Consider the following 16,206-nt stretch of genomic DNA (forward strand, 5'->3'; position numbering starts at 1 on the left):
TAATAGGCAAGTGAAATAGTGCAGCTAACTGCCCCAGCTACCTAGCTAGAGACTGTTCCTGGGTTCCAAGGTTATGTAACTAGCTAGCGTGCTAATCCAAAAAAGCTAGCTAAACAAATTGAATAGAAACTCTGTCATGTCAATGTTAGCTAGCTGTCATCTAACGTTTGCTAGCTAGCGAAGCTAACCAGCTAGCTTGCCAGCAAATGTGATCGTCTTAGCTAGTTAGCTACATCATGCCAAATATGATCTCATGTTAAATTGTCAAGCAGAATGTCTATATTCAAAAATATGTTTGAAGTTTCACCTAATGCTAGCTAGCTGGCAAGCTAACATTTCCTAGCGAGCTAGGTAGGACAGAGGTGCTCACAAATGTTAGCTAGCTAGCTCTTAGCTAGTTGAGCAGAATGCTAAATCATTTAGCAGAATGTCTGTATTCAAACGTTTCTGTCAACACTTTCGTACTTTGAACAATGTTTCTTTCTTGAAATCTCTTCAGTCTTGCCTTTGTACACTTCTCATAGCCACTTCCATCATGGTTCTTCACGATGCACTCTCACATAACACCTGTTAACAATCTCTTCAGTCTTGCCTTTGTACACTTCTCATAGCCACTTCCATCATGGTTCTTCACGATGCACTCTCACATAACGCCTGTTAACAATCTCTTCAGTCTTGCCTTTGCACACTTCTCATAGCCACTTCCATCATGGTTCTTCACGATGCACTCTCACATAACGCCTGTTAACAATCTCTTCAGTCTTGCCTTGGCATACTTCTCATAGCCACTTCCATCATGGTTCTTCACGATGCACTCTCACATAACGCCTGTTAACAATCTCTTCAGTCTTGCCTTTGCACACTTCTCATAGCCACTTCCATCATGGTTCTTCACGATGCACTCTCACATAACGCCTGTTAACAATCTCTTCAGTCTTGCCTTTGCACACTTCTCATAGCCACTTCCATCATGGTTCTTCACGATGCACTCTCACATAACGCCTGTTAACAATCTCTTCAGTCTTGCCTTTGTACACTTCTCATAGCCACTTCCATCATGGTTCTTCACGATGCACTCTCACATAACGCCTGTTAACAATCTCTTCAGTCTTGCCTTTGTACACTTCTCATAGCCACTTCCATCATGGTTCTTCACGATGCACTCTCACATAACACCTGTTAACAATCTCTTCAGTCTTGCCTTTGTACACTTCTCATAGCCACTTCCATCATGGTTCTTCACGATGCACTCTCACATAACACCTGTTAACAATCTCTTCAGTCTTGCCTTTGTACACTTCTCATAGCCACTTCCATCATGGTTCTTCACGATGCACTCTCACATAACGCCTGTTAACAATCTCTTCAGTCTTGCCTTTGTACACTTCTCATAGCCACTTCCATCATGGTTCTTCACGATGCACTCTCACATAACGCCTGTTAACAATCTCTTCAGTCTTGCCTTTGTACACTTCTCATAGCCACTTCCATCATGGTTCTTCACGATGCACTCTCACATAACGCCTGTTAACAATCTCTTCAGTCTTGCCTTTGTACACTTCTCATAGCCACTTCCATCATGGTTCTTCACGATGCACTCTCACATAACGCCTGTTAACAATCTCTTCAGTCTTGCCTTTGTACACTTCTCATAGCCACTTCCATCATGGTTCTTCACGATGCACTCTCACATAACGCCTGTTAACAATCTCTTCAGTCTTGCCTTTGTACACTTCTCATAGCCACTTCCATCATGGTTCTTCACGATGCACTCTCACATAACGCCTGTTAACAATCTCTTCAGTCTTGCCTTTGCACACTTCTCATAGCCACTTCCATCATGGTTCTTCACGATGCACTCTCACATAACGCCTGTTAACAATCTCTTCAGTCTTGCCTTTGTACACTTCTCATAGCCACTTCCATCATGGTTCTTCACGATGCACTCTCACATAACGCCTGTTAACAATCTCTTCAGTCTTGCCTTTGCACACTTCTCATAGCCACTTCCATCATGGTTCTTCACGATGCACTCTCACATAACGCCAGTGTCAACACAACATTCTGGGCATTTTTATTTCAAGCACGATCTCACCTCGGGGGCATTTTTCAGAAACCAGCGAACCTCACCAATAATATGGCTTGAGATCTTGAGATAAAGTCTTTATTCTTGGAATAATTAAGTTTACCAATGAATCATCATGGTTTCAAACATGGGACAAGACACATCTTGGGAGTTGACTATGGTCTGAAAAATAACCATTTCTGTTCCTGGGACAGAGCAATAATTTATCACACCCAAAAGTGAGAAAATAACTATTGATTAACTGTGCAACCATTGAAAATAAGGTTGAATGCGTAAGGGTTCAATATTATGCACATTTGTAAGTACATTTATAAATGGTTAATAGCTGGAGGTAAATAGTGGCTCACTATTTGGAGAGCACTGACAGGCTATTTCAATATTATGACCAATTTGTTATAACCCATTTATTAACGGTTTATAATGCATTTATAAATGATTAAAAACGCAATCACAAACCCTTTATAAACCCTTTACAAATGGAACCTTATTTTAAAGTGTTACCAGAAGGACAGCAGTACATCGGTCCTCAAGGGCGGTTGTTGAAAAGTGACCTATGTGATTATAGATAAATCATAGTGTCATAGTATTACTGTACTGCTGTCTGGCAGCAACAGCCGCTATACCCTACATGGTGCACTACTTTTTACCAGAGACCTATAGGCCCTGGTTAAAAGTAGTGCACTACAGTATATGGACATTTGGGAGGCAAACATAATGACTAACAATGACATTGACACATTTATAGAACTGTCTCAATGGTGAAACATAAGAGGTGAAACACAATCATTGGCTGTCATGTCCCATAGGAGCTTGGGGAGTGACACACAATTTGATGGACACTTAGCCCAGCAGGCTAACAGCCGTTAGCTTCAAAATGCAACAATGGCTTCAAAGCAATATAAGAGCTAATATAAGAGGCCTCCGATCGCATGAGCAACAATGGCATTCAAAACTCACAGGGACAAGAGAAAGAACGACTTGATGGATGGATGGTTGGATTATTCCATATAAACATGCAATGCTTATTGTTCTTTTCATTCTGAGATACTAGTTGATACATGCCCTCTAAACCCATCTGTAAAGGCCCTATTCAGATGGGTTTGAGAAGCTTTTCATGACATGAAATGAGGTTTATCATTGTGATTCACTTGATTGAAGTTGGAACCACAGTGAAACTCAATACTAGTGGAGTGAAGGAAGAGTCCCACAGAATAGGCTTTGTCCCGTCTAGTAATTCTATTTCTATGGGCCTTACATTCGCCACCTTCACCTTTTCTTTGAACCTACTTGATCAGGATTCTCTGGACGCTTTCCCATTTCTTGGAACTTCAGCATGAAGTCCTCTCTCTCTGTCTGTTTGTGTATCTACCCTCTCTCTCTTTATCTCTATCCTTCTCTCTCCTTCTCTTCCTCCCTCATGCTCGCTCCCTTTTTCTCTCTCTCTCTATTCCCCACTCTCTATCTCTCTCAATCCCTCGCTCTCACTCTGTCTCTCTGTCCTTCGCTGTGTGCTGTGGCCAAGGCTTTTTTCCCTTCAAAACATCCACTTGAAAGGCTATTCAAGGATTTTTTCAATGAGTCCGCTCTGCCACTGTGCGCACACATGAATGTGTGTGTGTGTGTGTGTGTGTGTGTGTGTGTATGAGAGAGAGAGAGAAGGGGAGGAGAGGAAAAGGGAGGATGATGTTTTCAGGGCCGTGCTTCAGTACCATCTGTATGCTAATCTCCTCAAACTTTGGTAAACTTTAATCAAATGCTCAGAGGCCTCCCTCTCTCTTTCCATCTCTCTCTCTCATTTTCGCTTTCCCTCCCTGCCGCTCCTCTTTCTATCCCTCGCTCGCTCTCCCTCTCTCTCCCATCCTCATCTTCTTCTCCTTTTCTCTCTCCTTCTCCTTTCTTATTACAAACATGCACTCTTTTGCTATCTCTCCCTCTCTCCCTCCCTCTTTCCCCCTCCTCCCGTCTCTGTGTGCACAGCAATTACTGTAGCTCCACCGCCCTTTGTGTGGGCCACATATTTTACCCCCTATATCAACAGCAGCAGGCAACCTTTGAGTAAACCCCCCCAACACCCAGTGCCCACTCCCTCACCCTCACCTCCACTCCCTACCCCAAAACTCACCCCCAAACAACCTCTCCCCCCTCCTTAACACCATCCTGCTTATCCCTTCCACGAATACCCCCCCCCCCTCCCCTCACCCTCTACACACACACACACAAATCCTCCCTCAGCACCTGCGACTATATTGCCCTGACCCACAACAGATGGATACCCCCTGGCATCAATGGCAAGGCCCTTGGCAAACAGAGTCAGTCGTGGCACAGTGGGCATGCTTTGTCTGGGCAGAGCTTGGCCACGTCTCACGGATTAAAATAACAAAACAATACCATAGTAGCTCCTGAAGATGGCATCGGCACACTCATATAGTAGGCACACACACAGACAGACACACACACCGTACCTACTGTACTGTGCTGACCATATGGAGGGGTTGACATGCTGAATAGAGATTCAGTGTCTCTGCAGTACAGTGAGATGTAAACAGTGTTGTCAGTGGTGCAAGTCGTAAAGAAGGTATAAAATGGATGTGTGAGACACACCCCACTCACACATCCCACCCCACATGGTGTATATGTATATTAATCAGGGAGAATCCCTGGAAATATGTCTGCTTAATGCAGGAGACTGCTGGCCAGGGACTGACAGCTACAGAACATTAACAATTAGCCTCATTTCAGGAGCAGGGCAGCTTTACAGTAGAGCAAGTTTGAGGGTACAGTGGGGAGAAGTGTGTGTGTGTGTGTGTGTGTGTGTGTGTGTGTGTGTGTGTGTGTGTGTGTGTGTGTGTGTGTGTGTGTGTGTGTGTGTGTGTGTGTGTGTGTGTGTGTGTGTGTGTGTGTTATAGATTAGGACATGGGAAATGCAATGCATGCCAGTGCTATATTACTGTTCTCAAATGTACAGTATTGGTTTTCATAATCCATGCAGTCCCATGCTATTGTATTTGTTATTGTCCCTATTTTTTTCTCTGATAACCAAGCATGATAAGCTATAAACCGTTAGGCAGATGGCAAGGAGTGACTCCCATAAAGACACACACACACGTGTGCAGAAACACACAGAAACACACATACAAAATCATACAAAGACACCAGGCCCCTGTTATGTAATCCACCAGACAGTAAGACTCCCTCCCATTAACGCCCCCACCCCCCTCGCCCCCAGGTGGCTCAATCCCGAAATGGCCAAATCCAAAACAGAAGTCATTTGTTGACATAAGGCACTCTTATTCAGGTATGCAACAAGAGCATTCAATACCTAGTCAAAGAGGGATAAGCACAAAGACACAAAACGATATAGAATTTAGACTCATGTCTTGTTTTATGACATCCTCTCCAAAATATGCATCCCTTTCTCTCCATCTCTTTTCTAACTCCAACGCCCCCTCAGTCTGGAGCAACAGATTTCTCTTTCAGAGCACTCCAGCGAGAAAGAGTGTTGGCCAGACTCCTGCCCATTCCCCCAGAGTGTGTGGTGTGTATGTGGCACGTAGTTGGCTGAAGTACAGCATGGAGAGACGGAGGGATGGGCGAGAGGAGAGGGCGGGGAAGGGAGAGGAAAGGGAAGAGAAAAGGAGGGGATGAGAGCCATGTGGTTGATGTTAGTAAACAGTATCCAGTGTTGTTTTGGCATTGTGGTGGAGAGGAGTGGAGCGATATCAGTGGGGACAGGCCACACACGAGCAGGGATACAACAAGCAGACAGACACACACACAAACACACACACACACACACAGTCTCGCAGACAAATAAAAGAAAACACACACGCTCGCTGTCTGCCACTTTGCAGCTGCACCAGTTTCCATGGCAACAGGGTGAACAATGTAGGAGGGTGTTTGTGTGTGTGTTCATATCCACTTGGTGGGTGTGAGTGCGTAGGTGTGTGTGGGTGGGTGTGAGTGAGTGGCTATAGGGAGGGGGATATAGCTGTGGGGTGCTGAACTGTGGATTCTAAGGACACACACACCCACACAAACTCTGCTCGTTTTCTTTTGTGAATGAGAGACAGACACTAGTCTACCAGTGCAGAGAGAGACAGAGAGTGAGGGAGAGGGAGCACACACAAAGAGAGTCACGGAGAGACAGACAGAGAGAGACAGAGATATTGTTCACAGTATCAATGGTGATGATTCATGTCCACACTGAGAGGTAATTATTTTCTCTGTCTATTTATTTGTCAAAATGAGGTATTTCAAAGTGCTATGAGTTGCAGCACTAAATGTACATTATAAGAATGATACAACCAACATATTATATCTGTTCCCCAGTAAGTTCAATGCACCGATACTTACAAATACATAAACAAATGGGAAAAAAGAGACATAAAAAGGGTCAGGTACATGATGATAGAACACATTTCTGTACAAAATAATTCACTTTGAATAGAAGGAAGAATAAGAAAATGATGAGATAAAAAGATATCTACCAATAACTAATTTTCTTACAAAAATATAAGTATCAAATTTTTCAGGATCACACTAAAGCGTAGTAAAGATGTGTAGAATTAGTATCATGGTACAATACAAAACAGGAAGATAGAAAAAAATGAAACCAATATGTTGTTATATTACAATGTTTCGTTGCCCGCGAGGCATTACAGTACAGGTACATTACAGGTATAACGTTTCCAGTCTATTCATTTGCAGCTTTTGGACAAAATGTATAAAAAAAACAAAGATTTTTTTTTATAGAAAACAAGGCAGATTCTGAGTGTATTTCTGTTATTTACAGTAATGTTATTTACAAAAGTGTCAGCTAGCAAGGTACATAGTTATTACATCCATTGACTTGGGGCGCTATTCAATCTGTATTGCTGGTCATTTCCCATTGAGCCGATGTTTACCATGAATGCAGTCTCCACTCATTTCAATCATCTTGTAACGCTGAAGTTCTGTGAGACGGATTGAATAGAGCCCTTAGTTTGAGCACCAGTGCAAGAGAGGAGGAACAAGAGGGAGAGAGAGAGAGGATGAGAGAGAGAGACGCCAAAACTTCTTGACATCATAGTTGTGAGCCAACGTGTGACAGCGTTACAGTCTTTGTTATATCGTGGTTTTACTAGTATCTTCTGTTTGCAGTGGTGAAGGCATAGAAAGCGTACTCTTCTCCTAAGTGAGAACTTTGAACTCTGAAATACACCATGCCCGGGGTGTATTTATTACACACCAAACGGTAGAAAATGGACTGAAACAGGGAGGGAATACCTGAACTTGTCCATTGAGAAATGCGTGTTTTTGCTTTCCGTTGGTGGCCCTAATGAACATGACCCCTTTGAAAGTCACTAGGTTTGGGGCTATGTAAGTGTCACATTCAGTTAAAGAAAACAAGGTACAAAAAGAACAATTATACAAGAGAGAGCACCCAGAGAAGCTCCTGCTCTCCTTCCTTTCCCCTCCCTCTTTCTTTTCTCTTCTTTTTTTCACCTGAAAAATTATACAAAAGAGAGAGGGCCCAGAGAAGCTCCTGCTCTCCTTCCTTTCCCCTCCCTCGTTCTTTTCTCTTCTTTTTTTCACCTGAAACATGTAAAACTCTAAACATTCTTAACGTCAACAAATGTGCAAAAAAAGTGGCGGAAGTAAAAGTCCTGTTGTGTCCCGGCCACCCGCCTCCCCTGTGTCGCTCCAAGTCTGTGTGTGTTTTAATTGAGACAGAGAGAAGGGGTTCATCTGGGTTTGTGTGTGTGTGTGTGTGTGTGTGTGTGTGTGTTTGTGTGTGTGTGTGTGTGTGTGTGTGTGTGTGTGTGTGTGTGTGTGTGTGTGTGTGTGTGTGTGTGTGTGTGTGTGTGTGTGTGTGTGCCTATGTTTGTGTGTACGTGTTTGCGTTATGTGCCACTGACAAGTCTTAGCGAGTCCTGGCCTGCTCCAACCTCCTGATCAGCTGTTGCCTCCGCGCCTGCAGCCTGTCCTTCTCCTGCGTCAGCCGCAGCTCGTCCACCTCCAGTGACGACACATACTCTGCCGCCTTCTTCAAGATCAGCACCTTAGCCGCCTTCTCGTTCCTCGCCAGCTCGGGTACGTGGTCGCGGAGCGTGAGGAAACTGGAGCGGAGATCGTTGCGCCGTTGGCGTTCCAGGATGTTGTGGTTTCGCCGCCGTTCGGAGTCTTCCGAGTCGGAGTTACCAGAGGAACCGCCGCGCGGGCTGCTATCACCGCTGGCGTTGCGTTTACGTTTGGATCCTGCCATTGCCATTGTGAAGGAGCCAAATGATGTTAAGGTCGACGACGATGATGATGAAGAGAGGGTGCGGGAAGGTTGGCGAGGAGCGTCAGAGGTTTTGTGTTTCTTGGAGGGGGGTGCGTGATCATCGTCAGAGGCGTATGGCGAGGGAGCGGCGTAGTTGTGCTGCTGCTGGTGGACCGAACTCTGCTTCAGGATCAGCTCCTGACCGTAACCGTTTGACCCCGCTGATCCCCGGTTGCTAACGAATCGGCTCATGACACCAGATGAGGCCACGCCCCCGGAAGCGGCACCCGTCTTCGGCCGTACTGAGATGGTGACCGTGCCGGTGGCCAACGGCGACAAGCCGCGCCGCTTCTCCACGGTGACCACATCGATCTCTTCGCCGTCCGAGTCATCTTCGCCCTCCTCCTCATCTTCGTCCTCCTCCTCTTCATCATCGTCTTCATCTTCTGGGAAAGGAAAACAGAAGAGTGAGTTAGGTCATTGTTCTGACTCACCAACTGTGGGAACTGTCACCTGTGTGTGTGTGTGTGTGTGTGTGTGTGTGTGTGTGTGTGTGTGTGTGTGTGTGTGTGTGTGTGTGTGTGTGTGTGTGTGTGTGTGTGTCTTTCTGCCTCCATGTGTGTGTATGCCTGCATGCATAAATGCGTCTGTATGTGTGTGTGTGGGGGAGAGTAGTGAAGTCATTACTAAACTCTCTGCTCACTGCACAAAGAGAGTACTCTTTATGCTTATTGTCAGTCACCTGTAGCACTAATCTAGTCCACAGGTTTTACATGCTTCATCTGACTGACTTGTAGACAGGTTGTATTCTTTGTTTTCAGTCCTACAACCCTTATTTGGCCTTTCCTGCTCATATTTACCCACTACAGAAATGTTTGAGTTGTGTCCATGTTCTCTCTCTTTTGAAAAGGTTTTGACGTCACCAGATAGGCAGTTACTGATGATGAAATGGGATACGCAAAGCATTTAAAAAGGCATAATTCCTGATCGGTGTTAACTTTAAGGATTTCAAAACAAAATATTTAGCTATTTTCATAATTTATCGCCTTCTTTATCTTCATTTCACCTAAGCTGGTATATTACTGCCACTACTTACACAAGAAGTAAATAAATAAATAATGTGTAGACTTAAATGAATAAATAATAATAATAATGGGTAGGCCTCTTTGAAGCTGCAAGAAGAGGAATGCAATCATAAGTAGTTAGTAATTGAGGTGGCAGCCCCAGTTAAAATGCCTTTGTGATAATGGCTATCATTATCAGCTTACTCATTCGTAAAGCAGTGTGGCATTTTACAGCTTACAGTAACCCACTTCTGACGCCTAGACCCTCCGGAGGCCATCTAGCACGCACGCACGCACACACGCACACACACACACCACACACACACCACACACACACACACACACACACCACACACACACACACACTGAGAAGTTGGCACAGGAATCAAAACAGAACCACAGCACAGACTCAGCTGGGTGGTAAGGGGGTGTGTCTCGCTTCTCCCTGTCTTTTCCCCTTACCCTCTCCCTTCCCTCTGTTCTCCCCCCTCTCTCTAGACAGACCACATGTGAAGCTGAGATAGCCTGGGTGATATGATATCTGGCTCACTGGGAAAGTGGGTCATACTAGTAGTGAGTGAGTGAGTGAGTGTGTTCTAGTGAATCTCCAAGGTGTAAATGTCAAATGTCTAAAGTGGCATCCTCTCCTCATCTCATTTCCTTCCCCTACATTGATGTGAAAGAGATTGTCTGGTGAAAGCCAGCACCTGGTTGTCAGATATCCACCATAGTGCTCAAAGCTCCTTCATTTTTCAAAAGATCAAGTGGAGATAAAGTGGAGATAAAGTGGAGATAAAGTGGAGATAAAGTGGAGATAAAGTGGAGATGGTGAAGAGAGGACTTTATGGAGGTGTATCCTTCATTGTTTTAAATGAATAACGTACAGATACACATGTGACAGGTGCCTTTGGCTTCCAGGCAAACTGTAGGTTTTCTAATAAGTGTTGTATGAATCAACATTTGATCAGGAGGCCTATTCTGTGTCCATAGGATTTGAACATGGATAGGATATATGTTGGTATCTATAGTGACACGGTCTAATTCTGCCTTTCAAGTCTGCAGTGCGTCTACTACTCTTTTTGATGGCAAGGGGAGGAAAGCGCAGCGCGTAGGAAAAAAATTAGAGATGCGATTTAACGCTGCGAGCAGAAGAAGGGGCCCATGCAAACGGTTTCATCTGCAGGCTGGCGGGGCGGGGGAACGTGGTGTGATTGGATCACCGGCTTTAAGCCGAGGCGCTGGACCGGCGCCAGAGAGACAGCTGTCGAGATGGGAGCGCCTGTTCAAAGCTGTCAGCCCCCTAAAGAAACAGGCCCTCCTCCTCTTCTCTCCAGCTATCTTTCTTTTGCCAGCGGGCCGGTTGGAGGGGGTGTGCTTTTGGCAAGGCTCTATAGCTCAAGCTTCCAGCCGGCGCTGCCCAGTTGGAGGGCTCCTTTTTTACTACCGCTTAGCAGGCGTCACAAAGAGCTCTAGTAAACGACTCACGTGAGTTCTTCGTACCGTGGTTCCATGCCAACTGCCAAACGAAGGTTGGGCTATTTAGGGTGTTAGAAGAACCTATTATCCTGTTATTACAGAGGTTGTATTTTCCACTTTGTTCTTATCACCGACCCCGTTTCCCGAAACACACTCACTCACATCCTCAACACTAAACACTATACATGGCTTTTTACATAATGCTGTCTAATTCATGCTGGCATGAATGGCATTCGTTGAATATGTAAGAAGCAATTTCACACCCACGGAGCCCTAGTTAATAATCCCAGCGTAAAGTGTGTAATCATAGCATCCAACGAATCGTGAAACCAGGCACTTTATCAAGTAGTCTGTTTATTTAGCACGTTCTAGATTGGTACTATCTGACTGCGCCAAGTACATCGCTCTGTACAACCCGTGTGTCTAGATGTTCGTTGTAAACTGGATCTAAATTCGTAATGCACACAATCCTCCAATTTTACTGCCATCTGCCGGTGAAGCGTCTGCCTATTACACAAACCCTCTCATTCACCGTGGCCCAACCACTCACTACCGCTATCACTGTGTGTGTGTGTGTGTGTGTGTGTGTGTGTGTGTGTGTGTGTGTGTGTGTGTGTGTGTGTGTGTGTGTGTGTGTGTGTGTGTGTGTGTGTGTGTGTGTGTGTGTGTGTGTGTGTGTGTGTGTGTGTGTGTGTGTGTGTGTGTGGAATGTAACAAGGTAATCCTATTCTGGGCCAGTCATTTGAACTCTTAACTTCCAATCGCCCCAATTACCATTACCCTAACAAGTCAGTAATAATAGCAATAGCCTAATAATAATGGCATCTGTTATTTGAAGCGGAATGATATCAATTCAACAAACTAAAACTGGGTTTTAGCATTAGTATTGAGGTTTTAGGCTATTAGCGGTTGTATTGTAGGTTACTGTAATCAAAAGGAAGGGTATTTTGCGTATGCATCCTCGCCGAAGGTATTTACTTACCAGAGTCGCTCTGAGTTTCCTTGGCGCTACAATGCGCAGTAGAGGCGGGGACTGTACCAGGTGGACATCTGCTGCTGCTACCGTTTCTTTTGTTGACAGGGAAGGGGAAGACTATCGTGGGGTCCACACACTCCGACACGGAGCGGCTCAGCTCAGACGCCTTGGTAGTGATGACAGCGGCAGTAGTGACATTTTTACTAACTCCACAGGCAGCCGCTGTGGAAATGGCTTTGCTTAGCTTCTCTGTGACCACCCTCTCTAGCTTTTCCCTGGCAGAGAAGCCGCTCCACATACAGTCCTGAATGATGATTGAGTTGGGGTTATTATTCAAAGCGGAGCCGCCGAACAGGTCTCCATCCGACGCACCCCAAATATCTTCCTCGGGCAGGAGCAGCAGCTCCGAGGTCCATTCGCACCCCAGCGGGTCGCCTAATCCAAAACTCATGGGACCTGCTGCCGAGTCGCCCCAGTCCCCCACGGACGCGGAGGCCAGCTCCCCGGGTAGCGCCGCTCGGCTCGGGGAGAGGGGCGGCGTAGGCAGTAACTCAAATTTCTTCCAGATGTCCTCTCCAGGAGGCGCAGAGTCGGGACCGCAGAAATAGAAGTCATCCTCGTCTGGATAGAAGCAGGGTTGTAGTGAGTCAAAATCCATGTCGGAATTTTTACTTATAATCGCCGGCATTCTATCCCACACTTGGAAAGCCTGTAGAGAAGGACACGGAGATAGTTTAGACACAATGGAATAAGGCAGATAGACATCTCCATACAGTTCCTATTGTAAAGCCCAGATAACCCTACACCTTATGCACAACATTCTACAGCCAACCAGGCAAGTGCCCAAAAGTATTGCAAGTACTTTGGAAAGAACAGAGGCGAGTGTGGGTAAATTCACACGAAGTCACCTTTTCCGCTACAATGGTGTTCTTGGCATATTATTCAAACAACATTAACAGTTTTATTTTTTAACCTTTATTAAACTAGGCAAGTGTTAACAACAAATTCTTATTTACAATGACGCCTACACCGGCCAAACCCGGACAACAGTGGGCCAATTGTGCGCCGCCCTATGGGACTCCAAATCACGGCCGGTTGTGAGATAGTCTGGAATCGAACCAGGGTCTGTAGTGATGCCTATAGCAATGAGATGCAACGCCTTAGACCGCTGCGCCACTCGGGAGCAATTATAACTATTAAAAAGTATATCTACTCTAAAAGTCCCATGACATTCGTATTCGTTTACAGGGTGACCATTTGGGAGTCAAAACAGAGTCAATAAAATAAGCGACACTTTCACCCCCCAAAAAAGAAAGATGCTCACCTCGCGTTGACTGAGGTTGTGGTGTGAGTCGTGTGTTGTCTCGTCACTCTCTCGCAGTTCAGTTGTAAACTCTAGGAGCACACATGTACTCTCGTGTCGCGCAGACAGATCTCTGACACATTGTATGGGCTGCGGAGTGTTATAGCCTACACTCCAATCTACTGTGTGTGTTTGAGGGGAGCTCCGCCCACCGAGGGCGGGGCCGGGCTTGGTGGACGGCGTGAGGCAGACGGCCAGGCAGGTTGGCTGGCTCGCAGCGCAGCCTTCTGTAGCTCACAACAGGCTTTAATCCCTCCCCAGAGAATAAATATTACATTATCATCCCTTATCCTCCATTATGGCTAATTTCCTCCCCTTTTCAGAAATGGATAGAGGTGAACTATGGGCAAATGAACGAAATACACATACTTTTATGTATAAAGGCTCCAATAATCTATACCATAATTATTTCTTATCCAACCTCTAAGATACATTTGATGTAAATTCTATTTGTTTAAAGATAAGCATATATGCTGTTATAGTGGCTTGTTATAACAGGGACGTCACGAAGGCCTGGCGCATTGCTCAGTCCTAGAGCGGAACCCAACTCTCACCATTGTGTGGGGGCATTGAAGTAACCGCATATCTGGATCAAACAGTCGGGATCACTGCGCCCTCTTGTGGGCACGATTAAAACATAAACCTGAGCGTTTCAACAGATTAAGTGCTGTTTTAGGTTATCTGCTGTAAATTGTCGAACCATGAGTTGAAAGCGAAGTACAGATTTTGTTCTTAATAGTGAATAATTAACACGTTATTTATAACCATTACTTACACTAAACACACCTATAGGCCTACATTGAATTGATAGGCTACACTTTTAAAACAGTCATCATAACGTTCTTTGTCTTCTTTGTCTGTGCACCTCCGTGTTGCAGAATCAGCTGTGCTCAAGCCTTTTTATGTAACTCCACTGGCAGTGGTTGATGTAGAAGACATCCCCATTTCCTTACTCTAATAACAGGCTTGCAGGAATGTACAATGCATCTGGAAAACATTCAGACCTTTTAACCTGAGAGACAGGTCAGGATTGAGGGAAAGATGAACGAAGCAAAATACTGCGAGATCCTTGATGAAAACTTGCTCCAGAGCGCTCAGTACCTCAGACTGGGGCGAAGGTTCACCTTCCAACAGGACAATGACCCTAAGCACAAAGCGAAGACAATGCAGGAGGGGCTTCGGGACACGTTTCTGATTGTCCTTAGATATTGTTGTAGAGTTGTGATCAGAAGCAGTGGTGGGAGATGAGAGGGAGGGATCAGCTGGGACTCACAGCTGGGATCAGTGCAAGAGTACCGGGAACTATTTGTGAGGGACAGGATTCAGTTTCCTGGGAATACCAACCCGGAACGTCGGATCCCTGGGATTGGAGACGGGATGAGTGCTGTGATGTGATGTTCTCTCATGTTTTCCCCAACCACTGCTCCGACTTGTGACCCAACAGGAACAGCTTCCTGTGTGAGAGCAGCGAGGACAGAGAGTGGGAGTGAGAACCGAGAGAGAGGGAGAGAGGTAAAGGGAGGGAGAGAGAAAGATGGAGAGAGAGAGAATGAAGGGAGAGTGAGAGAGAACAGACAGAGAAGAGTGAGTAAGGGAAAAGGATAGAGAGACAGAGAGAGAGAGGGGGGGGGGAGAGAGTGAAGTCATTTTCCCAAGGGAACGGGAGAGGGAAGCAAAGAAGAGTTTTAACTAAAGTTGCATGGTTCATATGGTCCAACAGAGAATGGAAGGAAAGAAAGATGGAGGAATAGCGGACATCGATCAGCCCTTTTGGGCTTTCTTGGCAAAGCAGAAGGAGTGTGTGTGTGTGTGTCCTCGCCATGGAAAGGGGGCGGTGGTGGTGGAACATCTATAATTTGGGTTATACTGCTACACATCCTCATTCACCTCATCAAACAATAATCACAGACGGCACTCTTGTACGTCATATGATTACAATGTTGGGCTGATCTTTGAATTTGATTTGAATATATGCTATTACATAAATAGATACTATTTCATGTCTAACACAGGAATCAGACTGGTATCTCTCTCACACACACACACACACACACACACACACACACACACACACACACACACACACACACACACACACACACACACACACACACACACACACACACACACACACACACACACACACACACGACCAGAGGGCCAAGTCTAGGTCCAAAAGGCTCCTTAACAGCTTCTACCCTGAAACCATTAGACTGATAAACAATTAATCAAATTGCTACCCAGACTATTTGCATTGACCTGTTTTTTTACGCTGCTGCTACTCGCTGTTTATTATCTATGCAGTCCCTTTACCCCTACCTACATGTACACTGCTGCTACTCGCTGTTTATTATCTATGCAGTCACTTTACCCCTACCTACATGTACAAATGACCTCGATAACTTGTACCCCCGCCCACTGACTCGGTACCGGTACCCCCTGTATATCGATAGCCTCCTTATTGTTGTTATTGTGTTATTACAATTACCTCAACTACCTGTTTATTATCTATGCATAGTCACTTTACCCCTACCTACATGTACAAATGACCTCAACTAACCTCGACTAACCCGTACCCCCGCACACTGACTCGGTACCGGTACCCCCTGTATATAGATAGCCTCCTTATTGTTATGTTATTGTGTTATTACAATTACCTCAACTACCTGTTTATTATCTATGCATAGTCACTTTACCCCTACCTACATCAACATATGACCTCAATTACCTCGACTAACCCGTACCCCCGCACATTGACTCACTACCCGCACCCCCTGTATATAACCTCTTTATTGTTATCGCTTGACTTTTTGCCATTTAAGTTTATTCAGCAACTCTTTTCTTACTCTGCATTGTTAGTTAAGGGCTTGTCAGTAAGCATTTCACAGTAAGGTCTACAGCTGTTGTATTCGATGCATGTGCACTATGTAGGTAATATGTAGGTAATAGGGTGCCATTTGGGACGCAGTGTTCATAAATAAGACAAGACCGGAACAA

The 16,206-nt window shown here is 45.2% G+C and overlaps 1 protein-coding gene across 1 annotated transcript; it reads right to left on the reverse strand.

Moving 5' to 3' along the window:
- Nucleotides 1-6,316: 6,316 nt before the first annotated feature.
- LOC109876064 (N-myc proto-oncogene protein-like) lies at nucleotides 6,317-13,292 on the reverse strand. Its single transcript, XM_020468534.2, has 3 exons — nucleotides 13,171-13,292; nucleotides 11,853-12,555; nucleotides 6,317-8,776 (listed from the first exon to the last, which is right to left on the reverse strand). Exons 2-3 carry the CDS (start codon nucleotides 12,532-12,534, stop codon nucleotides 7,989-7,991), a joined length of 1,470 nt encoding a protein of 489 aa, XP_020324123.2. The 5' UTR covers nucleotides 12,535-12,555; nucleotides 13,171-13,292; the 3' UTR covers nucleotides 6,317-7,988.
- Nucleotides 13,293-16,206: the final 2,914 nt, after the last annotated feature.

This window comes from Oncorhynchus kisutch, linkage group LG21 (genome assembly GCF_002021735.2).
Source record: "Oncorhynchus kisutch isolate 150728-3 linkage group LG21, Okis_V2, whole genome shotgun sequence".
Taxonomy (NCBI): Eukaryota; Metazoa; Chordata; class Actinopteri; order Salmoniformes; family Salmonidae; genus Oncorhynchus; species Oncorhynchus kisutch.